The 27,093-nt window shown below is 39.3% G+C and overlaps 1 protein-coding gene across 6 annotated transcripts in view; it reads left to right on the top strand.

Annotated features, from left to right (window-relative positions):
• Positions 1-27,093, top strand: part of ADAMTSL3 (ADAMTS like 3) — a 207,712-nt gene that overhangs the window by 120,839 nt on the left and 59,780 nt on the right. For all 6 annotated transcript variants that reach the window (XM_068957980.1, XM_068957979.1, XM_009681289.2 and 3 more), the window contains exons 7-11: positions 4,422-4,548; positions 14,710-14,784; positions 22,954-23,111; positions 24,101-24,212; positions 26,651-26,789. In XM_068957980.1, the coding sequence (XP_068814081.1) occupies positions 4,422-4,548; positions 14,710-14,784; positions 22,954-23,111; positions 24,101-24,212; positions 26,651-26,789 (611 nt within the window). The remainder of the gene's footprint in view (positions 1-4,421; positions 4,549-14,709; positions 14,785-22,953; positions 23,112-24,100; positions 24,213-26,650; positions 26,790-27,093) is intronic.

Raw genomic sequence — 27,093 nt, 5'->3', positions numbered from 1 at the left:
TCTTAATCTGTATTATTTTCTAAGTTGTGTCTCAGGATATCATTGTTTGATACTCACATTCATAATAATTGATGCAAACATGATCTTGCAAGGAAGGCCACAGAAAGTGAATGCATCTAGTTGAACATGCCACCTTTGCAGGCAGGGGAATGTAAAGATTTTCCCACATTTAGGTCCTTTCTGTAGCAGCTATCATGCCTGTTTTTCTGGGAGTGTCTGTGTATTATTAAAAAAGTAAGCAATAAACATGACACAGTCCCCTAAAGTATGCTGCTGTGCTGATTATCCTTTTCTTTACCTTCCACTTTGGACATAATAGTGCCTTTTGTTTGCACAGTTGCGTTGTTTCTGTTATATGCAGTAAGACTTTATTTCATTGTGACTGTGGGCTACAGCCCAGTTATACTGTATGTATAATTATCATCATGTTGGGCTTTAAGGGGCTGGGCTGGAAAGTCCTCTGCTTGCTCAACACCCTCCTCCCACGAAAGCCTTGCAGGCTCTGTAGCCTGCAAACATACACAGCTTAAACTAATAAAAACTGCAATTTCTCACATACAGTATCACAACGTACAGCTTAATTTGCCCTTTGAGAATTAATAGATGAGTGAATAAACATATTCTTAATATTCAAAAAATGAGATTATGCTATAAAATGGAAATGTGTTTGTGGGATCTGGGGAGAGATTATATTTGCAGTAGTCCTAACAATTTACCTCCATGTGCTAGTATTATCTTTATGTGAATAAGAGCAGGAGAAGCAGGTGGGGAGTAATAAATATTTTTAGAAGTCTACCCTAGAGGAATACAAACTCTCAGCTACTCGTATGGTCCCCATCACTGCCGTATCTGAGTGTTTCAGAACCTTTAAGGACATTTATTCTCGCAGTGTCTCCGCAAGGTGGGCAATTGCACTTTTACCTCTGTCACGGCTACGAACAGAGAAGCACAGAAGGGAGAAGAGATTTTTCGGGGGTCGGAAAGGAGTGTGTTGTGGAGCGCAGAACTGAAAGGGAATTGTCAAGGCTAAGGCCATCGTGTCAAGCGCTGGATTATTATGCCCTTTGTAATTATGCCTGCTTTCTGATTCACGCAGTGGTGCAGTCAGCTTCTGCTGCTCGAGTTCTGTTGTTTTCATTCATTTCTCAATACCAATTGATAAAATAGGAAGATAAGCTTGTTTGGAGTCATTTGTACAATATTTTTTTCCTTCGTTCTTTTCCTTGTCCTCTGAGCGTATCAGTGGTGAACCCAGAGCTAGAGGAAAAAATACCTTAAAATGAAAACATTTTAACCCTTAACTGATTCCTAAATTATGACACTGGTATTGTATATACGTTCCTCCATAACTTCGGGGCGGGGGAAGCCACCTGTTCTGAGTTGGTCTGATTTTCCACACAAGTCTGTTAATTAATTTCTCTTAAAAATCAAATTAACACTTTACTAACACTTAACATTTAAATATCATTAAAGGATTTCAGTTGAAACTAATATCTATTTCTATTTAAAATGAATACTTTACTGGGTTAGCATTCAATGAAGATCCCTACAGTTGCAGGAATAAAATAATTTCCTGCTGCTAAAGCATTATTCTGCAGTAAATCCAGCCCCTTTAGTAAGTTGCCTCTATATGTATATGGTTCTAATAAACTTAAATTAAGATTTGCTTTACATCCTTATATTATGTGTCATGCTGAAAGGAAATACTCTGCTGTCTCAGGCAATCTATAATTGTAAATCTACTTTTGTAGATTTATTATTGTGCATATATTTCGTAGGGTTTTTTTGTATGTCTATTTTTGTAGGCTGTAAATCTATAATTGTATAATTGCAGGGTTGTGCTCTGTCTGCTTCTCCAGCACGAGATCTACATGGCATTAATGGCAACCCCCTATTAACCTAAGGGGAAACACTATTAAACCCTCCATGCTGAGGGCTTTGTATACTCTATTCACTCTTTTAACAAGAGAAGTCTTCCTTCAGCATTTTATCATAAGTCAGACTGAAGACAGTTGGGCAAATCTGAATTCACTGGAAGCAGTGAAATTTGGCCATTGCTTTCAGTGGGGCGATCTTAAGTTCCCAAAGGACTTCACATCATTATGTGAGGGCAGAATCTAGTCTCTGTGAAAACACCTCTGGTGGTTTTTCTGTCTTTGTTCCATTTCTGGAGTTGCTTCCTTTTGGCAATTAGATGCTTTGAGGTGTGGAAGATGCCGGGAACATCAGGAGGTAGGAACTTCAGAGCTCAAACACTGCTTTTGTTCCCTTGTTACAATCTGCCATGGAGTTCAACACTAAATTCCCAGGTTTTATTCCAAGAAGGCTACATTCTCTTGTCTTCTACTTTTTAGTGCTTCCTGCCGTACCCCTTTCTTATTACCTTACTCCTCCATATTTTTATGATGTTTTTTCCCTAATGTTTTTTTTCTTCCCAGAAGCAGGTCATCATTCATTTTACTTTAGCTCCCTAATTAGCGATGCTACACAAGCCTGTTTGCATTCAGCTATAACCGAGTGATTGTAATCACAAACAGTCTAATAATGTTTCGTGTGGGCCTTCGCCCAGCAGTCCTTCAGGAGGTGAGTCTCGGGATGACATTGCTGTGTTCTCCCAGCAGTGGTGATCCAGTCTCTGAAAGTGGCCATTTAGTGGATGTAAATTAAGAGTCTAGTGATCTTAGTAGTGTTCCTTCCTTACACCCTGTGGATTCCTGCCAGTTCTGATGTTTCCCGGTTCCCGCAGTCCCTGCTCTAGGTGCCTACTAGACAGTGTGTGCCATATGCTTCCTTAGAGAGGACTGGCATTGTACACATGGGGCTTCAGAAGGGAAAGGTGGACGGAGAGATTTTGATATGACAAAAGCTGTCCTCTAACAGGGAAACCTGCTTCCCTGTGACCTGCTGGCAAGTGCCCAGCTAAAGGGGTAATAGTTAAGGAGATGCCCTTCAGTACAGCATGCTTCTCAGCTAAGGTACCCTAATAGTTCATGCAATTAACTTCCCTCCACGAAGCCTTCATCTTGGGAGAGTGCGGGCTGTGGTTAGCTGGGGTAACAGGGAGTGGGAGGTGGGGCTGCTTTGCTGCCTCTTTTCTGGAAACAGGAGAGTCGCAGAGATTTCATTTCCATGTTTGGCTTTGGCTCTCCATGATTTGTGCCGTGTGTGTGTGTGTGTGTGTTTACTCAGAGCCTGGAAGACTCAGCCCTGCCTGTTATGCGCGGCCTCCATTCCCACCTCTCCGAGGGGATCGTGTGTCAGTTCTGGCACAGTGCGCAGGCAAAGGATCTTGGCAGCTACAGCTGCCCCTTCCAAGCATTTTTATATAGGAAGAGGAGAGCATGGGCCAATTTCAGAGCTCTAGCACTGCTTTTAGCTGTGAGTTTCCACAGTGCTTTTTATCCATTTGTCACTTCTGAGTTTGTTTAAAAAAAAAAAAAAAGTAACAAATTAGCTGCACTTTCTTAGGGAAGCGTAGGTATGGGAGGCACACAGGTCCACTTGAGAAAACTTGAAGCTTCATATGAGTTTTTTTAACACATTGCTTAGCATTTGGTAGCACCTGCAAATTTCTTCTTCAAAACATTGAGAGTCATTGTTGTCTATTCCTCTTCTTCGGCTTTCCGTTCTCACCCCCATGTGTCTTGCAGAGTGATTGATTTGAAGAAAAAGGGAAACCTGCAATGTCTTTACAGTTTGGAGAGTTTTCAGTTGACAGTTTCTCAAAAGCTTTGCTTTCTAAACACTTTGGCCAGTGATTAGACTTGGATGTTTCTACGGTCATCATTGCAAAGTTTTATAGATTAGGTCTCGCATTGAAAAAAACCAAACCAAACCAAACCAAATCAAAAGCAGAGAGCTGAACTGTCCAAGTTTTATAAATCCTGATTTAAAATATATGTATGTAATTGACATAGTGTATAGCAAATAGATCTACACCAATGTCAATTAAATGCTGATAGCCAGGACACTGGACTGATCTCTGCCCAGCGATTCTCATCTGTGAAGCTGAAGGTGGAGTGCCCTTTAAATATTTAATGTAGGTTATTTCATTGCATTAATCCTTTCTCAGACATAATTAAACAGGTGAGGGAAAACAAATTCTAAATAAAACAATTGTCCTCTGCAAAGAATAATGCTCAATAGTGTACATTCACATATGCAGTGACAAAGTGATTCATGTATTTCTTATGTTTGAATAGCTTAATTTATCAGTTGTTGTGGTTCATCATTAAAATCACGGAAATTACAGTGTGCTTTTAAGATCTTATATAGCTTAAACTTGAAAAGCAAGATATGCTTTGAAAGAATGAGGCCAGCTCATAAAATCAAAAGGATAACATAATAAATAAAATTCCAGAAACCTGAGCATGTCTACTACAGCTTTGCCCTCCTTCTGACTGTGGTGTTGATGTTGGCAGGCAGTAGGCTGCGATCGACAACTTGGGAGCAATGCCAAGGAAGACAACTGTGGAATCTGTGCAGGAGATGGTTCAACATGCAGGCTTGTGAGGGGACAAGCTAAGGCACATGTCTCACCAGAAAAAAGTAGGTTGCAAATTGATCCTATGTTAATTTATCCTTGACTATGTTTTCTGCTTGTATATTAACAAACATTTGCAGAGTCTGACCTTTTCACTATATACTTGTTTGCAGTTTTCCAAAGCTACTTATTCTAAAATCTGTGCTAGATTAGTCTATTGAAATTCCATGAGGGATACCACACATTAGGGTATAGCTAGGAAAGAATTTGAGATATGCATTTTTTGTGGAGCAACTCAATTCATTCTATCAGGAATAACCATCAAGATATACATCTTATTTTAGAGGGTATCCTCATGTTGCAATATATGTGATGCTGCAGCAAAGTTTTTAAATCATGGAAACATCTTATAGATGGTTTTATGGAAATTGTGGCCCGTGATTGAAAGTGCCTGGTTTTCAACTTAACTTTGCTTCTTTTTTTAAAGTATCTAAGACACTTGAACTTCAGAGGCAAGTTAACTGCTTGTATGGTGCAAAAAGCACTGGGCTTAAGGGGAATAATACTTTCTTCTCATTTTTGTGTGTTTGGCTCAGATACTGCCATTGTTCCTCAAAGTAAGTAACATCTTACTGTGAGTAGCTTTATAGGTCTCAGTAGTATTGAAAATATAAGAGAGGAAGGGTATCAGAATTGGACCTTTTACTAGACCCTTGAGGGTCTGACCAGGCTGTGATCCAGGGCAGATTTGTCGTGTAGAGGCATACCTCTCTTTCTCTGTTTTCTTTGAAGCCACAGTTTCTCCAGCGGAACCAATTCTTTGAGCAGATAATACAGGAGAGGAGGACAGGCCCAAGCCATTGGTGTACTCTCCACCCTTGCAGATGATGCTCCTGTCATTGCATAACATTTGTACTATTTGATTATCATGTGGGAATAGCCGTTCCCTCAAATCTGTTCCGGACTATCAGTATCCATAAATATTTGTCACATGGGCATGATATCTTTGAGGTCCCTTACCTTCCTCTACAGCCACAGATGTGAAGGTGATGACTGCTGCTTTTGGAGCAAAGTCAATGCTCAAAGTTCAGTTCAAATGGAAACAGGTATTTTTTAAATGGATGAAGCACCAGTCTTGGACAGCTGCATCTATTTTAGCACTATTTTTATAGTTCAGCCTGCAAAGATATCACTAGTGACCTGATTTTGAAAGAGCTAACGTAATTATTCTTGCAGTACATATAAATATTTCCCCCCTTTTTTTGTGCCATTGCTTCAAATGTAATTTTGAAGTGTAGTGTATGTTATCTTAGTGCATGTTACCTTGCAATGCGATGACTTATATTGGTCTGTAGTGTTTCTTGTTAGGCTATCCTTCATAGTTTTCCCTGTTGTAACTCACTGGCCTTTGAAGAGCATTTTAAAACTGAAGACGAAGAAAGATTATTTTGGGGAAAGATGTCAGTTATATCAAGTTTGATTTTTACCTTTCATTGCAGTAGGTTAGCTTATATGAATGAATTTATCATCCACATAAGCAAGATAGTATACACGTACACTACTAAAGTCAAAATCTTTGTCTTGGTGATTTTCTAGGTGTTGTAATGAAGGCAAACAATCTTTTTTGGGTTAAGTTGTTCAACACGCTATGTGGAAGTGCTTTCATTTAATCATCCTCTGTGTGAATGAAACATGAAAATAAAGGCATGCTTTCTTTGTATCAGTAAAGGAAAACACAATAAGTGCAGCCCTTAAGAAAATTTTGCCAAGAGGTTGTATGTCCATTTGGACTCTTTCAGAGCAAGTGTTGAGAAGCACAGTATCGACACATAATGGATCTGTGTTCAAGGGAGAGCATGAAAGGCTGTGAGCAGGATGTAAAAGTTACTGCACAATGAGGCAAATTAAAGATTGGGGAAGAGAGCAACAGGCAAAGACTTTATTATGAAAAAGGGAAACGTAAGGAAAAATAAAAGCACTTAGTTATCTTGGTCCTTATTTCTAAATAAGGACCAAGTTAGCAAATGATTTCGCCTAAAGGACTTGCTTTAGTTTATTAAACTCTCTTATATATCTTTTTACAAAAAATGAATGCTGCTCTTAGATCTTAATATTAAACAGCACTGCAAGAAACCTTACTGTTTTGCAAATATGAAACAATATATCAATTCAAAAGTTCTTTATTTTTTTCCACTAACACTTAATTGCCTTTGAAAGGCAAAGTAAGAAAGACTTCTGCCAGCAAGCCAGATTCTAACATTCTGGTAAAATGATTAAAGATTTGACTAATGATATTCAAACAGAAAGTGTAATAGGTTGTAAAATGTACCGTCCCATTGGGAAATGAGATATCATGGGCCTGATGTTTCTAGTACTATAGGCATGGAACTCCCATTAACTTCACTGCACTTTGTGCACATGGAAAAAGTGTAGGATTGGGCCTTGATGTCTGCTTTCTGCACCATTATTGTCGAGAAAAGGCAGGAAAGTGTTCTGGTTCTGATACCAAGAACGAAGGTTGCAGGTTCTGACATTAACAGGGAATGAAGTTGAAGACATAGACTTGATCTAGGCAGGTCTTACTTGTTTCTCAAAAACTGTTTGACATTTGCAAGCTTTAACATTCATAAGGTTTTACTAAAAACTTCATGCAAAAGTTTTCAATCTGTTGATAGCTTTGTAACTATTTTCATTTCTTCATTTCATGTGTTTGTTTCCTATGGCGCTGTGTAATTTACCATGGGTCACTTACTGTCACATGTTTGTATGCCATCACCTCCAAATATTCTTAATTAAAAACCTAATTTCAGTTTGCACATTTATCTAAATAGAGGCCTTCTGCCAGGCTGCCTATTCAGTGCCTTTGTATTCTGAGGCTCTCTGTAGAGTTCCATCACCTGGCTTAGTTTTGTGACAGCTTGATACCTTGTGTCTTTTACCCTTTTTGAAATCATTGTACATGGAGCTGGTAAACTCTCATTGTCAAGACTGCCTGATACTTAATTTTATAGGAACGAGTTTTTGCAAACTTGGGTCAGAAACTTTCCATGCCAGGTGCTGAATGTTTTGGAGAAATTTCAGCCAAAACAATTCAGCGTATTCCAAGGACATGGACAGAGAAAAACATGTTGTTTCCCACTGTCAAAACATTCCTGAAACCTTTTCTTTAATATATCTTAACACCCCCCATTGTTGGACTTGATCACAGATCAGGGATTTGAAATTTGGCAGGCAACGGTCTTCTGGTCATGGATGAGTCTTTTGCAATATCTGTGAACATCGACACATATTTTACTATAACCCTTTGTAAAAAAAAAAAAAAAAAAAACTTCATGCTCTGTAGGGGCTTCATGGATGCTAACAGCTAACATTTCTGAAAAGCTTATCTTTTTTTTGAGTGTGCTCTAGCTTGTCACATATCCTACCCCCAAACAAGATTGTATGTGTGCAACCTCCTTAGAATAAATTAAAATGTGCCTATTCCAGAGCTAAGCTATTAAAAAGTGTCCTTGCAGTTGTTCTTGCTTTCTGCTTTGCTGCAGTGTGGGGTGGGCAACACAGACTGAGCTCTCAGTGATGCCTCCTGCCTCATATTCAGGTATTATTGGAGAATTTGCAGTGAGCTTCTCACCCTCTCAAGCTTCAGACTTACGATGGGGGTGATGAGATCAAATGACGGCATGAGGAGAGGGAAGGGCAAAACAAGACTAGCCGAACAGAAAAATTTGATGTTATGACCCTAGGGTAAAGGAAAGACAGATATGACAAAGCCAAAGAAAGACCTGGGACTGACTGTATAGATACATTGTGTTAAAGGATTTCCAAAAGAGGAAAATGGGAAGACTGAGATTAAATAAGGAGTCTAAGGTGGGAGATGGAATCAGGAACAGTGTAAGAGGAAGGGGAGAAATCAATCGCATATGGAGCCAGGAGAGAGAACTGGGACTGATTTGGCAGGAAGACTGTGTGCAGGGAGGGACAGAGTTGCCAATACGTTAGCATTTCAGCTTGGATGAGGAGTATGTTTTTGGAAGCAAATCTCCTGGCGGTCCCCATGTACTGCTCATCAGTTCACATCATAGAACGGTTTTGGAGAGCATGAACTGGATTTTTTTTGGATCAAGCTGGGCTGGAAGATGTGCTCCAGAAAAGCACCTAATGGTCTCCAGCAGCTAATGCAGATGTAGTCCATGGGACCAGACTAGAGTTAGTCTGAACTAAAACACCTGAAATGTATATAGTGTGAATGCTGAATCTTCAGCACCAACTATTTTGGTCTACAAATCTGTTACTGTTGAGTTGCACTGCTGGTAATGTAGACATAGCCAGACTTTTAGGGGAAACTGGAATTTGGTCAGCGAGTCACAGGGAGAACTAGAACCATATTGCCAAGAAGACAGGTATGGAGGTGAGAATAAATAACTGATCCTAAGGATAGGGCGTAAAAGCATCTGTCCATTCTCCTGCTCTCAGCAAATAAATATGATGCCTATTAGTAGGGGGTCTGCCATGTGCACTAGCACTAAAGAGTGTTTCCACTGCTGACACCTGTGCAGATAGCCCTGTAATGCTACATGAAGGAATTTCTTGAGTTTTTCATTCATTTTTGAAGAATCTAGGAAATAAAATGCACAAAGGTATATCAGAGGGTGCTTTTAAAGTTACCAAAGCAAGCACCAGATATAAAGGATAGAAAAAGAGTAAACATTGCTTAGAAAAATAAATTAAATGAATAAATTGCTCACTCAGTTTTTAGAGGAGATCTGGGGATGTGCTCTGTAAAAGGTTGAAATTAAGTGTATGTACAGCATGATTTGAAGTGGAAGGCTTGTTCACTGTATGGTAACTGAGGAGTTCCTTCTCTACTGTATTCCACCCCCAAAACACAAAATTAAATCTTACTCTACAAAGTGGAGGCAGCATAGGCTTCCTTGCACTTCCATGTTTCTGAGAAGGAAAAGTACCGGTACCTTTTCATCATAGAAATTTACTTTGGTTGGTTGATTTGGGGTTATTATAGGTCTCATAAGACCTCCTTGCTTACTTTCCCGATCTCTCTTGGAAAAATTCTTGTTTAAGGACATTGGCTATTTCATTATTTATTTCATGCTAAATTTCCTTGAGATCCATTTCCTTGATGGACTGCTAATTGTATGTCTTTGCACATAAAAAATGCAGGAGAGTTTTCTTGTTTTAAATGACAGCTCAAGTCATTCCATTGTAGATTTTCAGTGGTTATGGACTCACATCTCTAAACTAAAACTCCTTTAAAATAAAAAAATTCATGATAGAATCAAAATAAGTGTAGCTGACAAACACCAACTTAGAAATCAGTGCCTGCATTTTAAATATGTTTCTGTTTTACAGTTTAGTAGTTCTGTGTATCATTTGCCTGCTGTCCTCTATTACGTTAAATAATATCAGGAGCTACTCCAGGGTCAAGGTCACTGTCCAAATATATCATAAGATTTATCTGGAGCTTTGTCTTAAACCAGTCATGCCTTCAGGTCAAAGCTGTCCTCTAAAACGTATCTAAAAGCTGCAAACACTTCAGCTTTCTTCAGTGGGCAGGGCAGTTATGAAGTCATGCCATTTGTAGCAAAAATATTTCAAGTTAGTAAGTTTGAAAAGCTTGCCTACAAAGCCTGAAAATATTGAGGTTTGTGTAATTCCCCATTAGAATGATGTCGGGAGTAGACTGTTTTCTACTGCATATTTTGGGTAGTGAATAAAGAAGGGGATGTTTCTATATCCTCCCATGTACGTGGAGTCTCCGATGATGAGATTTTGGAATGTGATTGTTCTGTGGATACTTGGTGGTTTCTGTCCTCTAAGTCCGAGTAGCCAAGCCTTACTTTGTTTGCTGCTCATCTAAATTTTCCCCAGTGCATACTGGTTTTAGAAGAGGTGTCCAGAAGAAGTTATGAGTATGCAACTAAAATGAGTTGAGGCCACACTGTCTGTCTCAAGAGCAGGTTACCACACGCTAGAAATATTTCCTTCACAGCGCAAGGAGCGGCTCTCCCAGCCGAGGAGACTGCCGAGAGACACAGGAGCTGCAATGAGGTGCAGAGGGGGGCGGGAAGCTGGAGAGCACGAGGCTGACAAGGGAAGGACTCGAGGAGAAAGAGGAAGGATATGCCCCATATACATTTGCCTAGGGCTGAGATGTGTAACTACTTTTGTTTACAGTATCATTTATATATTCAGATGTCTTTTAAAGAGTATATATTAGGCTTTGCACAGATTCTTGTCATTAGACAGGTCAGCACACAACCCAGCACCAGCGTCTTCTAAAACGTGTGTAATGGCAGAGTAGATGCGGGAGCCACTGCAAGAAGACTCTGAATCTTTTGAGCTTTTTAGTTCTCTCTTGCTGACAGTTGTTGCTGGACTATTGCTCTTTGCATTATGAGAGCACAAAAGAGCCTTGAACCAGTCCTGGAGGACCGGTCAGATAAGTGCTGAGCAAATACATGGAAAGAAACAGTTTTTATAGGCCTAAAATAAATCCTCTGCCCTGTTGTAAGAGAAGGGAGGGAAAAATCCCAACTGGGCTGTATGAGAAACAGTAAATGGGTCCACCATGGCCCACATGGAAAAATAAATAAAACCTGCTGAATTGGATTCAGCTCAGGAATGTGGCTCCTTTATTTTGATCCTGGGGATTAGCTCCCAGTCTTACCATAGCAGGGAGTCTGATCTTGCTCTCATTGAAATCCAAAATCTAAATCCACATTAACACCATAGAAACAGGATCAGGCCTTGCCATGTAAAGTAAAAGCAATCCAGGAGCTTAATCAGCAAGTGCTATGTGTAGTGTGTGTGTGGGTGCACACGCACATGTGCTAGGAGAGTCCTAGGTACGGACAGGAGGCCTATTGCAGCCAGAAGCAGGAGAAAGATGAGCCGCATCCCTCAGGAATCCATAAAGTGAACAGTGTTAGAATAGAGAGACAATACCTCACTCATATGTTTCTCAGTTTTTAATGTGAGCTTTATGAGTCCAAAGTCAGATTTTACAGTCTAGTGTTCCTTCAAGTTCAAGATGATTTTTGCCTTATTTGTTTTCAACTTTAGATAAAGGTCAGCAATTAACTTTCAAAGACATATAATTAATATAAGAAGAAAAAAAAAAGACAATTGGAAGTTCTAAGTATGGACTTCAGAGTAGAAACTTCCCCTATGTCTTTGGAAGACTTTACTGCTTATAACACTGAGAAGTAGAGACCTTTCGAATATTTAGTTTTGGAGGGACACCTGGATAATTCTAACTCCTTTTTTGTATTAAGTTAAAGCTGTCATAAGGAGAAGGTGACAGAATCCCTTAGGTCAGCTCTATCCCATCCTTTTCCAATTCCCCATCTCCACTCAGAATTCCAAGAATCTCACTTTTTTCTCTTGTAATTTATTTCATCTTGTGGAAAGGCTGCCCGAGGTCGTAATTATCTCCACCAGGTTACAAGTATCTCCTGCTTTCAGCCTTCTTGCCCATTCTATGGACTGGCAAAGGTGGAACATTGTTGTGCTGGTGAGCTTCCTCTCCTCTAATACAAATAAAATGCTTGCTGGTAATATTTTCTCCACCACAGAGAAACAGCAAATTTAGCACCCCCGTGAGACTTTTGGACCATATTGGAGAGTGTTTCGGTGAGGGTGGAACGTCTGTAGCACTGCTAAAGGAATGCGAAGCATCCGGGAAAGGGAGCCGGCCTGCCGAGGCGAGCTGGGCTCGGTAAGGAGGTGGAGGAAGCGCAGCGCAGTGACCCTGGTTGTTCTCAGAAGGAGCAGTCTTGCACATGCCTCTGCGCATCTGCGATTCTGGGCCTCGTCCGCTAAGTGCCGAGTGCCCTTGGATCCACTTCAAAACGGCAGTTGCATGTATTCAGGGCTGTTTGCAATCAGACTCCTGTTGGAGTTTGTGTGCTGTAAGGGCTGGCTGGTTGAGAAGGGATACAATCCCTGACAAAGTAGGGATGCATGGGCCCCTCAAACCTGCTTTCTCTCAAATGCTGTAGAGCACATATGAATTCAGTAGTTATTTCCTTGCTTTAAAGATATACACATCCATTACCTTCTGGCTATCTTTAGCAATTCGCCTGATGAAAAACCAAGATGCAAGAAGATATTAAGTGGTTCAGTAGTTAATGCTTTTTCCAGGACTCCTTAACTGTATGATTGTTCTTACTGTAGTATTTTGCACTCTGCTGGAATACCCAAGTATGAAATTAATAAAGATCATATTTTATTACATCCAAAATAAATTGTTATATTTAAATGACCTTCCTAGAAATTGGCGATATAAAAACTGTAACATAAGAAGGTGTTTATTTCAGAAAAAATAATTGCAGTATTTGCTTGAAGTATCCTGAACATTTGGCAGAATTTCATACTTATGCTAAGGAGATGTAAACCAGAAGCTGATAATTTAGCATCTACTAAAAAAGGTTCTGGTTTAAAGTGGAAAGAAACATTCTTCAACTATTTTTTAGTTAAAGCTAAACTCAAATATTCTTCCTCGAAGTATTATATGAGTAATTCTGGAGCAATGTATTACTGACCTTGAGCTAACACTGTTTTCTGAACTTGCAAGAATGAACTCCCTCTGCACTAGCCCTTAGCATAACGATAGGCAAATAAAAGAATGAAAATAATTGACTGTCACATTTCATTGTTTCCATAGGTTTTTGGCAAAATTGCTGTTATTTGCTGGGAGAAACCGACAATGTGCTTTTCCTAAAATGCTTGTGGTTTTGTGATTAATTTACAGGATGTGCTTTTCCTTTACGTTGTCAGGGCAAAAAGCGAAGTGTCCATGGTCTTGCAAAGGAAAGGCTGTTGGTTAGATAATATTTGGTCAACTTAGAAGCCTTACTGGCTTTTCGTAGATTTCCTCAGCCTCAGTTACATTGCTGGAAATTTCTGAGGGCTTGCCGTTGTTAAGGTACAGATTTCCTGGAGAAGCAAGAGGAGCTGTTACCTGTTAGTGCTGTTCAGTTTGTCAGGCATGGCCACAGCCTGTAATTTGGTAGTATTTTGAAGACTATGCAAGTGCCTGGCCTCGTTGCTCTACAGACTTCTCCTTGTCCCTCACTGCCCCTCAGATGGAGTCTATGGTCCTCCTTGCTGCTTACATTGGCAAATTCAGATTTGGTCCCGCTTCCCGCTCTTGCTGTGTTTCCTTGTAGGTCTCTGATATGGCACGCTCTGTTAATACCGTCAGGGAAGGGCTCACGGTTCAGCAGGGTGTACCAGCGAAAGGCCCGTGTGCGTGGGTCCCGGCTCCAGGCAGGTTTGCAGCTGGGCCGTGGTGGACATGGGAGACTGTTGGGACTCTCTTCTCATCCTTTTGTGGATAACCCTTTTGGGCGCTGCATCTACCCTTTCTTGAGAGCGCTGCTCATGGCAGCGTAAAACACTCCAGTCTATTTGACTGCTAACTCAGTTTGCTTGGGCAAATCATTGATTTCCTACCTTTGACATGGAAGGTAATAACTTTCCTCCTTTGTAAAATGCACTGAAGTAAGTGTGTTTTACATTTGTATTTGAAGAGGCCATTCAGGCAGCCAAAAGCCATTTTGTATTGACCTGTCCTATTCAGGGCTGGTTTGGTTTATGGTAAGTTTTAATTTGGGGCTCTTACTGGAAGGAATGATCTTATATGGTAAGTTAGATGCAGATGCTGTTATAGGATATATATTATAGCAAATATATATTTGGTCTTAACTGTCTGTAATTGGTTAAGGGCTAGTGTTAAGTAGATGATTTATTTCCTGTAAGTCCTACCACTTATTAAAGCTGTGACCTGCAGCAGGAAATGAAGTGTGGGCAGAATGAAGCTGAACAGCTGCAGGTTTTTGTAAGGGGAAGTACTACTTAGCAGATTCCTTAAATCAGTTCAGTGATTAGGAAATAAAACTAGGACAACAAAGTGTAAATATGTCCCTAATACACTACTGAAATTTCAGTGTTTTTTTTTTTTAAAGCAAATAATTTTCCAATAACGAGAAAGATTTACAAGTCCACGTGTAGGTCTTAATAGGTGCATAGCATAGCAAACAGACTCAGTTTACTGTATTTAATAAAATAATATTATTTTTAATAGAAAAATTGTGGAACCTGTTGAATATTTTCTGAGACGCGTTTGACAGTTTTCAGTCTAGTTATGTGATGTGCAAATTCCCTGGCGCAATATAACTTCTAAAACAGTTCTTTAATTTTCCTAGGGGAAGAAACCGTGATTGCTGTACCACATGGGAGTCGCAGTGTGAGAATTACACTGAAAGGACCAGCACACCTTGGTATGAGTGAGCCATTTCATGTATTTCATAATAGGCAGAAGATAAAAACAGAACCTTGTATCTGACCCATCCTAACTTTGGGAATTTGAGTAAGATCATTACTTCGATTGCTCTTCCTGTCTTTAATATCCAGCCTGGAGATATTCCTACAGGACATTGGAAGTCCACTTAGTAAAAAGAAATTGTATAACTACTGGTGATTTCTTATACAAGAATTGCTTGGCTTAGATTAGGTAAGAAATATAAAATAAGGTATGCTCCTAAACTACGTGCAAACAGTTCCATCAAAATCACTCTCAAAGTGTTATATGTGGGTCTTAGACCAAAAGCACTTGTATAACCTAGGGCTAGTTTTCTATTGAAAAGTCTAAGGTAGAGAAGGGACCAGTAATGGAACGTAGCATCTGAATCACTTCCTTGAATCCATAAAAAGACCAAAACCACAAGCTCCATGGCTTGTGGGAAGTGAGCAGCGTGAGTTAGTTCCCTCTGAATCTTAGAACAGTTCTGTGATGTTGAAAGCCTGCATGACTGTGGACATCTGTGGGCATGATCCTGCCAGATGTTGGCCATGTTAGCCCTGATTCAGCCAAGCACTTAAGTGCATACTTTTACTGGTCAGTATGTAAATAGTCTAACTGAAATCAAGCCTTAGACCTGGCAGCTAATAAAGCAATGCAGTCAGTGAGCAGTGTTTGAGCAACAGTGCGAATAATCTAAATAGAATAAGGTACGGTAAACAAAATAAGTAAAGTAATTACAGAAGTTCTGTTCCCTTGTAATACGCTACATTGCAATAAATTAATGTTCATTACATATAATCTATAAAAAAAAAAGCTTACTATTCTATCAGTCATTTATTTCCTAATATTTTCTATGAGGCTGATGGTTCATAATGTTATTTCTTTACCATAGGCCTTCTTTAGGTATAGAACTTATCAATTCAATAGCAAGTGAGACTGCCGTGCCAAACAGTGAAATAAACCATTCATTTGACATTATTTTATTTTAATAATATTTTATTAGGGAAACTGAAGGCCTTAGTCTGAATCATAGAAATAAAAAAGGAAAAGGACTCCTGCTGCTATGAAATGGATAAACAGCAAGAATGATTCATATTTTACTTTAAGATTGCTCATTATATTTGTATTTGCTTTGAAGATGTTATTATTTCATTTCAAAGAAGAAATTGAGTAAGGGTTGCATTTTAGAGCAGCTTCAGAGTGACTGGTAGCTCCTAGATATAACACTGATATCACCAATGTGTAAAGCAGAACTTATCTTGACCTAAATAATATTCATGTAAAACTGTTGCAAGGGATATATAAAGGAATGATCCTGACTGGTTCAGGTCAGGACTCTTGTTTTTCACCCTTGTTTTGATCTTTTTTCAATTAGTTCTGCAGAAGGAAGTTGTTATTTTAGCTTCATATGAGAAAAAGTACTAGATTCAGTGTCTCCTAGGGGATTTCTGGAAAGCTCCTGAGGAATGCAGCAGCAGCTCTTTGCTAAGTACAGCATGCTCCTGGCTTCCTACCCAGGGTGGCTCCATGAAGAAGCTGTGGCTTGGCGTTACCTTTGCTAGCTAGTTCTTTAGCTGCAAGAGAATTGTGAAATGTTCCTCTAACCCTAGCACATCTGTTTGCAAATCTGTGAGGATTTAGACATTTACTGCCTAAAATGTTTAAAACGACAAAGGTTAAAAATAAGTGAGAGGTGCTGGGGGGTGGGAGGGGACACACCTCCCCCCCACCCCAAACAGATTTGCATTGCTTCATAGCAGATCTGCAAGAACCTGTATTCTAGGGGATGCGCTCTAGGGCAATTCGCTTGTTCTCCTTTCTGCCTCTATGTATGTTTCTGGCTGTTGTATTTGTCACTTACATGCAGTGCCGAGTGATCTTCGATCTGCAACTTCATTGATTTCAGTGGGAGTGCACCAGTATAACTAAAGGCAAAATTTGAAAAGTAATTACAGGCTCCATTTGTTAGAGTCATTCTCCCTGGCTTGTAAGGAAGTGAATCTAACAGGTAGAGTAGGGACTACTCACTGGAGAATCTTGTGCTGCCTCCCGTTGCCAGAACATGAGTGCTCTTCATGTGCTGCTACTTCAGCAGCAGTAGCGAATGCCCGAAGAGCACTGTAGAGCATCTGGCTCTTTTCCCTTCATCCTGTGCTTTTTTTTTCATGCTTCATCCTAGGCTTTATGATATGCTCTTGTTCCAGGGGAACACAGCTGCTGGATTAATCAAAAATGGAAATCTGGTTGGAGATGTAGCGCATAGCAGCTCTGAAACAAATAAATGCTCTGAACGTTGTTTTGCAGTTAGCACCTTCATGTTTTAAGAAAGACTGCATTTCTTTGTAGCTGGTAAGACTAAGGTTTTGTGTGTGTGTGTGTGTACAGACACTTTAAGACAGGCAACAGATACATCAAAGACCATAGGCATTCCTTTGAGCTGCTGTTTTTACACATAGGTCCCTTGTTCACTTTTGTATGCTTGAGTTTTGCAAATGATTCAGTGGAAAATAACACAACAATTGGTACCAAATTGGTTATGAATAAAATATTTCACTTTTTTGGTTTTGCTTTTGATGTGGACTAAATTACAGCTTTTCTAGCAGTTGTTTTAAGAGCATTAGAATCAAAAGAAAGCCTGAAAGTTCCCTGAAAATAATCCTCCAGCAGAAGAAACAGGAAAACCAGAAGCTAATATTTTTACAAGTGGCTAATGCTAGATAACCGAGTTCATGAACTTAGGGAGGTTAAACTTCACTAAAAAGAAATGAAAATCTTTTTTGCCTTTTTGTCAATTCTTCTCCCCTTGCAGTTATTTGCATTCCTTGACAGTAAGTAGCTATACATCTAAACACTGCCTCGTCTTTTGACAGTTACTAAGACGACAACAGTGTCGCTTACGTTTCAAAAAGAATATATGTTGTGTTTTGGGCCCCTGTCCTGTGCTATCTACAAATAAACCACACAGAAAAGAAAGAACTTCTGAGTACCAACATGATTTGTCCCTTCTTGCGCTGGGAGCAGGAGCCATTTCCCTGGGAACTGCAGCCATACATCCCTACCTCACCTAGATGGTGAGATATCTACAGAGGGTTCCCTGCACTATGCTGCCCTACTGCTGCCTGCCACTGAGAGGATGGGAAACAAAGGGTTTTACATCTACAGCTGGGCAAAAAATTTCTGTGGAGAAAGCAAATTTTCCATCATGGCAGGGAAAATAACACAAAGTAATAGTTTTAGGTCTCTTGCACCAGTGATTACCTAGATAGGCACAAAACCAAGTGAGTATCCATTCCTAGCTTTGGAGAACTCCCTGTCCCTAAAACTCTGCACAGCTGGAGTGGTAAAGCCCCCTCTGTTTCCCTAACTTAGGATCAGGAAACTTACTCCCGAAGTCCAACTTCCCATTTTTTTCCCAGGATTGCAGGGCCCTGCAGGAGGAATACTTGTATGGGGAATTCTTTTTCTAAACCTTTCCAATCAGCCAGTTGGTGAAACCTTTGCTCTCAGTTACTGCTCTGAAATCAGTCAAGTGCTTCTTTGGGGATCTGCTCTGTTGTAGGAATAAGCAGTTCACAGTCCAACTCTTGGTATGTCTAACTCTCTACGTATGCTGAGCTCTCCACATTCTAATATTAACTATGGGACAATTCTAAATATATTTTTTTGCAAATAGACATTTACTGGAACTTGTTGGAAGATTACTTGTAGATGCTTCCAGATGGTTAGATATTAGCCTGTAAAATAACAAATTACCTGCACATTAATAAGGTTATATTACAGTGTTACATATGCTGGATGCTTGGCTTCGCTCTGTTTTGTAGAAGCCTGTGATGACAGGCCCTGGATAAGACTGATCAGGAATATATTGCCTTCGAGGTTAACTGTTGTGCTGTGGAATAGCTCTTCATCTCTCTGTGTGACACACTTCTGGGAAAATCTGAGTAGTTGTTCTAGGCTTTGCTGACACCACCTCCAGAGATACAGGCCGTCTCTGCATAGCTAGACCTTGCAAATAAGTAAACTCTTTGGATTCAGCTCTACTTTAGCTCTAACATAGATATATGTCATCTCTCAGTGAGTTATCGTACTGTTGGTTCCTGGACGATATTCTTTGTTTCTGCTTAGAAAAAAAATTTTTTACTAAGAAAAGTTGCATAGAGACTGTAAAATAAGGCAGCTCAGGTCACTAAATTAACATCTAACATCTGTTTGCAACAGCCATTCTTCTCTACTTGCAGTGATTTGCATTACTTGCCACTAAGTCATATATTCCTGAGGATCCTATTGACTTCATGTGGAGTTGGAGGTACTTGAGATATTTCCTGATTCAACTCTTATTGAAGCAATAAAATGACAGAATAGCAGGCGCCATGTACTAATACTTACTGTTAACCAGTGTGAGTTTGGGGTCAAGGCTTCCAGAAGCTTAATCCAAGGATCATGAGTTCAGGCTATTTAAAAGATTGTTTTGTAATGCAATCAAGCTAAAAAAAATCCCATGAAAATGACAAACAAAAAAATGCAGTAATCATCTAAGTATTTGTTGCTTTTTCTGTGATTTGTTTACATTTATTTGTTCCTGATGTTCCTAATACTATCTATTTGATTGTAATGGAAATGCCTTGGAAATTTGGGCACTTGGATTCCCAGATGTTGTTAATTATGTATGTTTCTCTGACAAAGTACTTCTGACTTACTGTTAGATTCCTAGCCAATAACCAAGGTAAAACTAATTTCTGGAAATGTATCCTTTAAATTTCTTCCCAGCCATGTATGGGATCCTTGTTGCACTCATGAGAATAGCGGAGCCTAATATTTAGAAACCTGGGCTACTGCTGTGAGTACCTTCTCAAGGAAGTGTTGTTTTCTTTGGGAATGGCTTCACACTCTTTGTTTGACATGCTCCACAATGGATTTGTATTTTGGAAGGTCTAAATGAAGAAAATGCTAATGATGCTCCTGGAGTGTAGCTCTCAGGTTTTGTTTTCAGTGCAGGTAAAAAGCAATGCTCTTCACCTAAGTTATCTAACCTTAATTAGCTAACTAACTCAGTTTAAAGTATCAAAAAAAGGCAAGAGAGTTGGAGGAAGAGGATATTTGCAGCTCAGCGTCATCAAAAGGTTCCTTTTAGGCAGACCTGAGATCTCAAGGTTCAAAACCCAAAGTATTGTGGCTTCTTTGCTATTTTAACCAGTTATGATAGCTAACCTGGTTGAAGAACAGGCCATATTTTACAGTTATGGTATTTCTCTATATATGATATGACAGCCGTTTTAGTGACATTATTTAGGCCATGGGTATGCCTCTAGCATTAAGTCCCTGCCACACAGCGCTGAAATTATTTTTCTTGCTTACAAAAGACAATTCTTAACATGGTTCTAGAAGGTTAGCTTCTCCAGGAGAAGATGCCCTGAAGGCAATCACAGTTACACAGTCACAGTAACTCCTTATATGACTTCAACACAAACAGAAGAGTGAGTAAAACCTTTATTGTAAAACACAATATGGGATTTACTGCAATGAATGATAGCACTTTCATAGGTAGATGGCCCTCAAAATCCCTTTTCCTGCAAGAATGCCACATTTTTACATTCACCTTTTAAAAACGTAGTTTACAATCCCATATTTAAAAATGACGTTTAGCATATCTTTAGTTTCCATCGCTTCTGTGGAGTTTGCAAGGGAGTACCGCTGGATTTAATTTCAGTAATAGGATTAGGAGATAAATACCTGATCCTGTTCTGTTGAGGTAGATGGCAAAACCCTGCACCTCTTCCATGAAACAGGATTAGGTGCTATTTCATGAAATAAGCTAACTCTTAGAATTTAGCAGTGTTTTTAAGTGCTTAGCAAATTATTTCTAACCCATCATCACAATAAGATTTATCTTACAAAGTTTCTTTTCTGTTATTCAGCATTACCTTACACCATTTTTATATGAACTTACTACTCATGAAACTGTGAATAAAATTGTGTTGGCCCAAGTCATATTACAGGCAGTTTCTGCACAACTGTCTTTACATAGCACTGTCAGCATACTTCATTCATTACTCGAGAACCTACTGCATTCCCAAGACTTTCTTGAAAGGGATCTGAAAAATTGCTGTGAATCACTGGAATCACTCTCTTTTTTCGTATATGGACTCACTAGGAGCTAGACTGAATTCTCCAAACTCATTTCTTTTTGGGATGTATTCAGATTTTTAATCTAGATTTGGGAGAGCTACTGAATTTACTGTGCCATCTGAACTGCAATTATTCTTCTTGAAAAGTCACAGAATTATACGTGCTTGTCAGCAATGTACTGTTTTTAAGAATTACTATGGAGTTAATTTTATCATGCCAGACATCTGCTGATTCTCAAACTATATGTGGAATTTCAAATCACTTCAATGTAAGACTTGATGCATTTTTATGTGTGTTCATCAAGACTCCAAAAGAGCAAATTCCATTATCTTACACCAGCTCTAAAGGCTACTCAATGCAGTTACCTCTTTTTAAGAAAATTACTGAACTATCTATACCACTTACACAAATGTGCTTGGGGATGTTCCTGTCTAGGCAAAGTGTTGGGCTGTTTTTCCCCTGTTATACCCACACTACTCTACTTTTGATGAAATAGATGAATAATGAATTTGGTCTGTTGTGCCTTAGCCGAATTTTCTTTCCATAAGTTTTGCCTAAAAGAAAATTTGTCCTTTTCTGTGACTAGCTGTTACTGTCTTTCATTGCTGAAGGGCAATGTGCCTGTCGTCTTATAGATCAAATGAAAGGTGTCCTTCCTAATTTTAAGGATGTCCTTTTACCTGTTTTCATAAATCAATCTGAAAAGAGAAGTGACAAGGGGAATCTTTCCGTGATGGGGATTGTACTAGCACAGTCCCCTCATTTATCCACCATTGTGCAAAGGTGGGATAAGTGGATGACTGGAAAATACAGCAATACAAGGACATAAAATTTGGCTCAAGGAACGTAGTGTGATATGTAATTAGAAAAGAGTGGTCAGGAGCCTTGGCTGAAGTAGAGCCTGAGATCCCTATGCTGCCACTCGCCTAGGCTGGGTAAAATCCTGCTGAAGAGCAGCAGAGTAGCTATGCTGCTGCAGGACCCACAAGTCGGCCTGGGGAGCCTGATCTAGTATATCTACACCTGCCACATTAGCTAAGCCATAAACAGAGCAGTCCTTATATCCATAAACTCAAATAACTAGAAGTTGGTGATACAGCAATTCAATCAAAAATCATTTTAATAAAAAGTTTTCCAGCTTAATTATAGCGGTATGTAGTCCATGTCTTCCTTATTTGCACTGCCCTTGCAGACTGTGACCAGAGCAGTGTATTTCAAGGTATGCATCTTGCTGTGCACATACAATGTGCTGTGCAGAGCACAGAAATTCTACCTTCCTTGTGATTATCTGTCTTTAATTTCAGCCACGATAGTTCAGTTAGTTTGCTGGAAGTGACTCAATCCTAAAATGCTAATTCTGTCTTCTAGAAGTTGTAGTCTACTAGTTTATTCTCTTTCTAAGGAATGCAGAATGGCAAGAAAGGGTTTTCATCATCACCTCTTCCAAGAAAGTGTAATCCTGTAGGCAGTGTTTCAGTTACAGACCTCCTGGCCTTACTTTTTGTTAACATGGGAAATACTCAGAATTAGGTTAATGACATCTACAATGGGTGAAGTGATGAAGGCATTAAGGGGAGTGCTCAGTGAGTTTGACACCATTCAGGCTTCTGCTGACTGTTAAAACTATTAGGCTTGCATTACATGGAAGTATGGATTTTTTTTTTCTATGTATTGATTCTATCCATTTTGTGAGTTTCTTTCAGCTTGTGCTGCTGAATGCATTGCTTGATAACAGACTATGGATAGCACGTGGTCTAAGAAAAACTGTCTAAGAGGTGCTTCTGGTATGAAAGAATAATGTGATCAGGCAGATGTTCCTGTGCTGAAATGTCTTGCAAGTGTATATCAACCTATAATCTGAAGCAGCTAGTGTTCTCATATGTATTCTGTGTGTTTTTTTTTTTTTCAATATGCCTGTACTGCTGCTTCTTGTAACACAACGTTTGTAACATTAGTTTCTGACTTCCTTGGAAAGAAAGATATGCTGTTTAAGTTTACAAATTGTGTATTTTCTCTGTAGTTATAGAGTCAAAGACATTACAAGGAGAAAAGGGAGAGCACAGTTTCAATGCTCCTGGAACATTTGTCATAGAAAATACAACTCTCGAATTTCAGAAGAATGTGGACAGGGAAATCATAAAGATCCAGGGACCTCTTGGAGCAGATTTCATTATCAAGGTGGGATGTGCATATGTATAAGGCTACTAAGATAGTGGAAGAATCAGCAATAGCCTAGACAGCTGTCCATCAGCATGGAAAACATTACTATGCACGTACAAATCTCTTTAGACAGCAAATAAAGAATCCTAAATAAAATCTAGGGGTAATTTATATTAGGTTATAATTTATATATCTAATCAAATTAAAATGTAGTGAGGTTAACCGCTGTGTGGTGGAAAGTACCACAGAATTTGTAATGATCAAAAATGACTGGGACTTTTATTTTAAATATTACTGAAAGAATAACAGTGTGGCCCTCTGTGTTGGACTGGTGTTAATTCAATTGAAGACTGCCACCTACTGAATCAAAACATTGCTTCCAGCAGCACCCTCACATCTCCTTTAGACATTGTTAATCCAACTACTGACCACATCCAGTTCTTTTAGTTACTCTCATGCCCAAACCACATAGCAATGGCTTGCATCATATGTGCAGATATTTTTGTATATAAACAAACCAATAACTGATTATGCCAAAGGAGAGTGATCATAGTTTGCCATTGAAAATGACAGGTTTCAGTGTAACCATACCACTTATTTTTCATGTTGTATAAATAGGCATTCAATATTTTGCACCTCTAATATTGCATGTGCAGTAGACCTGCCTGAATGTGAACTAGTATGCTTGGTTCACCTCTAGATTTAAATCTGCAGCAAATTTTGAAAATTTGGCCAATAATGAGGTAAAGCAGAAGCTCACCGTTAGGAGCTGTGTCAGTCAAGGATAGATAATCAGCCAGAGAGGCATATTAGCACACTTGAGTATCTTGAAAAAAGTGTTTGACTTTTGGAAACTTATATTTAATTGTGTTACTCTAGTCTTTTGGGAGATCTTAAGCCTGTTGTTATATTACTCTCTGCACTGCTATTACCTGCGAGTTATGTTATGAAGTATCCTGAGCAGTGGAGTACAGTATACACATGTGCTGTAATGGAAATTTCTTTAGACCAGGTACTCTGGCACAAAAGACAGCGTGGTTCAGTTCTTCTTCTATCAACCCATCAGTCATCAGTGGAGACAGACAGAGTTCTTTCCCTGCACAGTGACGTGTGGAGGTGGTAAGTAATGGCAGTTCTCCAGGAGCATTTACAGCTTAATATTCAGAGTGGCTAGTTACAAAATGAATGGTATAGGATTTGTGGTTCTTTGTTTAGGTCAATTTTTGTTCCCCTTTTATTGTTGTTTCTCCACTACATTGAATTTAAGGGACAGCTACTACAAACATCTATAGCTGGCTGACCCTAGACACTCAGTCCTGATGGCAGTGCCACAGCCAGCCTGCTGTAGCTTCTACTTTTGGCTTAAACACTACAGTTTGTCCAATGGTTAGACAAAGTGCAGCTCAGCTCTGCTACTGCTCATCCAGCCCAGCCCAATGTCTGTCATGTCTGGTTCTGGAAAAAGCATGGCCTCATGCTGGGAAGAGATTTTGACATCGTAGACAGCAATTTCAGCTCTGCCAGCATCACCTGGATCACCTGAAAATCACACTGTGAGATCAGCTAATAATACTGGTGGTGTGATTTTGCTGGAGAATTCAAAGAAATATGGCTTAATTAGTTACTTGGAACATGAATAGAAGGAGCTAAGGATGTTTAAAGCATAAGAAATCTGAGGATCTTTTAACAGACCATCCATTTTGGCCCTCGCATTTCGCTTTAGTCTGAAATGCAGATAATATATGTGTATAATATGTAGTCACACAGGAAACTACCTTATTAGATACTTGGCCCCCTGAAATGTGATTCTTATTAGAAATATGAGTGGCAATGTATGTTCTCTGATCATCACATTGAATTTAAGAGTTTTTCCCTAACCTTCCTCACAAATGAAGAAGAGTAAAGCATCAAAGTCGTTATTGTGAGGCTCACAGGTAAACACTGGATAACTCAATCATGAAGGTAAATGTGTCCCTTTTTTGCTCAAATTCAGCCTTTATTCAGACAAATATTACGGTTTGAAAATTATGACTACATGTCAATCTCTTTGAAACTAACCAGTATTTTCAATGCCCTGCTTTGTGTCTGCATGTCTACAATATGAAACTAGTATCTTTATCAACAGAGCTTGACACTCTTGAAGGCAATCCTGAGAGAGAGGCCAATAACTCAAGAAGCACAGAAACTAAGCTACTGCTTTCCTGTGACAATAATAGCGTTAAGAATGGTGTGTTATTGAGGCATGCAGAGAAGGTGTTGTACAGCAGCTGCCTGGCTTGAACCTGTTATCCTAAAGAGGATTTGGTCTCCAGACTGTTTGACCTCTTTCGCTGACCCCGAAAGAACAAGTTCCTCATAGCAGAGACTTGGAATGAGTGTGCCACCATGCCTCGTTTGGATGGTCCTATGTTTACTTCCGTAATCTCCATGGGTGGGAGTGGGGAGTATGGCAGGGGTGTTGCAGAAAGCACAGTCAAGCCTGAATGAGCAAGAATGTTTAAAAATTGCATTTATCTTATTTGCAAGTGGCATATCTTATATGGGTCCCTTCAGTACTCACGAGAACGGATACATGCATGCTTTGAGCACTGGAACCGCTTAGTTCTTCTTTATGGTTATTACCCTCATGCATGATGACACTTTGAATCAGCCAAAAGACACATAAGTGAAGCCACTGATATATGATGCTAAAGCATTTTCAGTAGACACTGGCTCTTACGCTGTTAGTTTATTGACTCCATTTGGATTTTCATTCTTGTGGTTTCAAACATTTTTTTTTTCCTCTCACATACCAGAACATCCTTCTCCTCTCTTCAGTTTAAGTCCAAGTTAGCTCTTCTCAATGAGTCTTTTTTTTCTTAGCCAAAAAGCAAGCTAGTAGTTTACAAAACTCAGACCCTTTCAGTGGTTTATAAAACTCAGATCCTTTCTCTTAACCAGTCTTTCCATGAAGATTTTTTTTGCACCAAGTAGTTACTTCAGGTTTTCTTTTGTTGGCTGTTCAACTAGGAATGTTCTTGAAAATATTTCTTCATTTTCTACAGTTTAACATAGCAATGTTTTTTGGATCTCATCTTCAATTTTTTTGGCTTTCTTTTTTAAGTATCTTTTTTAGCATGCATGAGCTTGTAATATAGTTCTCACTAGCATACGTGGTAAAGCCTGCTTGGAGGGGGCAGGGGAGTGTTGTACATTATGGAACGTGCAACACAACCATGACTTTGTAGGACTCCCTCCATGACAAGCGGACTGCTACACTACATATGTATGTACATCATATAAAAATATGTGTGCTTTTATTTGTATACTTAGAGTATTGTCAGAATAATGTACTGGAGTCTCATCTAGTGTTAGCATAGCGTAACATCAATTGTTGCACTGAATTGCCTTGAATGAAGATCCGGTCCTGTATGTTTCTGTAGAGTGTTTCCTTGTTTAAAAGTAAACCAAGAAAAAGTAACACTGGAGACTGGATGAATGGACAGCCTATTATTTGAGAAAAGAAAGCTATTTGCCTTTATCTCTATTACCAGCATTTAACTTTGTTTCTTCTTTAGGTTATCAGCTTAATTCTGCTGAATGTGTGGATATTCGTCTGAAGCGTGTTGTCCCTGATCACTATTGTCATTACTATCCAGAAAATAAGAAACCAAAGCCCAAGCTGAAAGAATGCAATATGGATCCTTGCCCTTCTAGGTTTGTATGACAAATATTTAAGTATATGGTATCTTCAGCTACTAAGGAACAAGCAATCACATTCAGTTTTGTTTCTTTTCATCTTTAGAGTTACTTAATCTTCGTTGATTATGGCATGCCTCAAAGGCTGACATCTGGCACCATTGTTAATGGGTTTGTGGCACCTCCTCAATGCTGTAGAATAGAAGGAGACTTTGTTTTACACATGTTGCAAATATCATTTTGTCTTGGTTCAAGGGCTAATTCTACTTGAGGTATTTGCCGAATGGTATAGCACTAGTATATGGATTTAGGGGATTGTGTG

The sequence above is a fragment of the Struthio camelus genome, chromosome 12 (assembly GCF_040807025.1).
Source record: "Struthio camelus isolate bStrCam1 chromosome 12, bStrCam1.hap1, whole genome shotgun sequence".
Lineage (NCBI taxonomy): Eukaryota > Metazoa > Chordata > Aves > Struthioniformes > Struthionidae > Struthio > Struthio camelus.
This window is presented reverse-complemented; position numbering and strand designations above follow the sequence as displayed.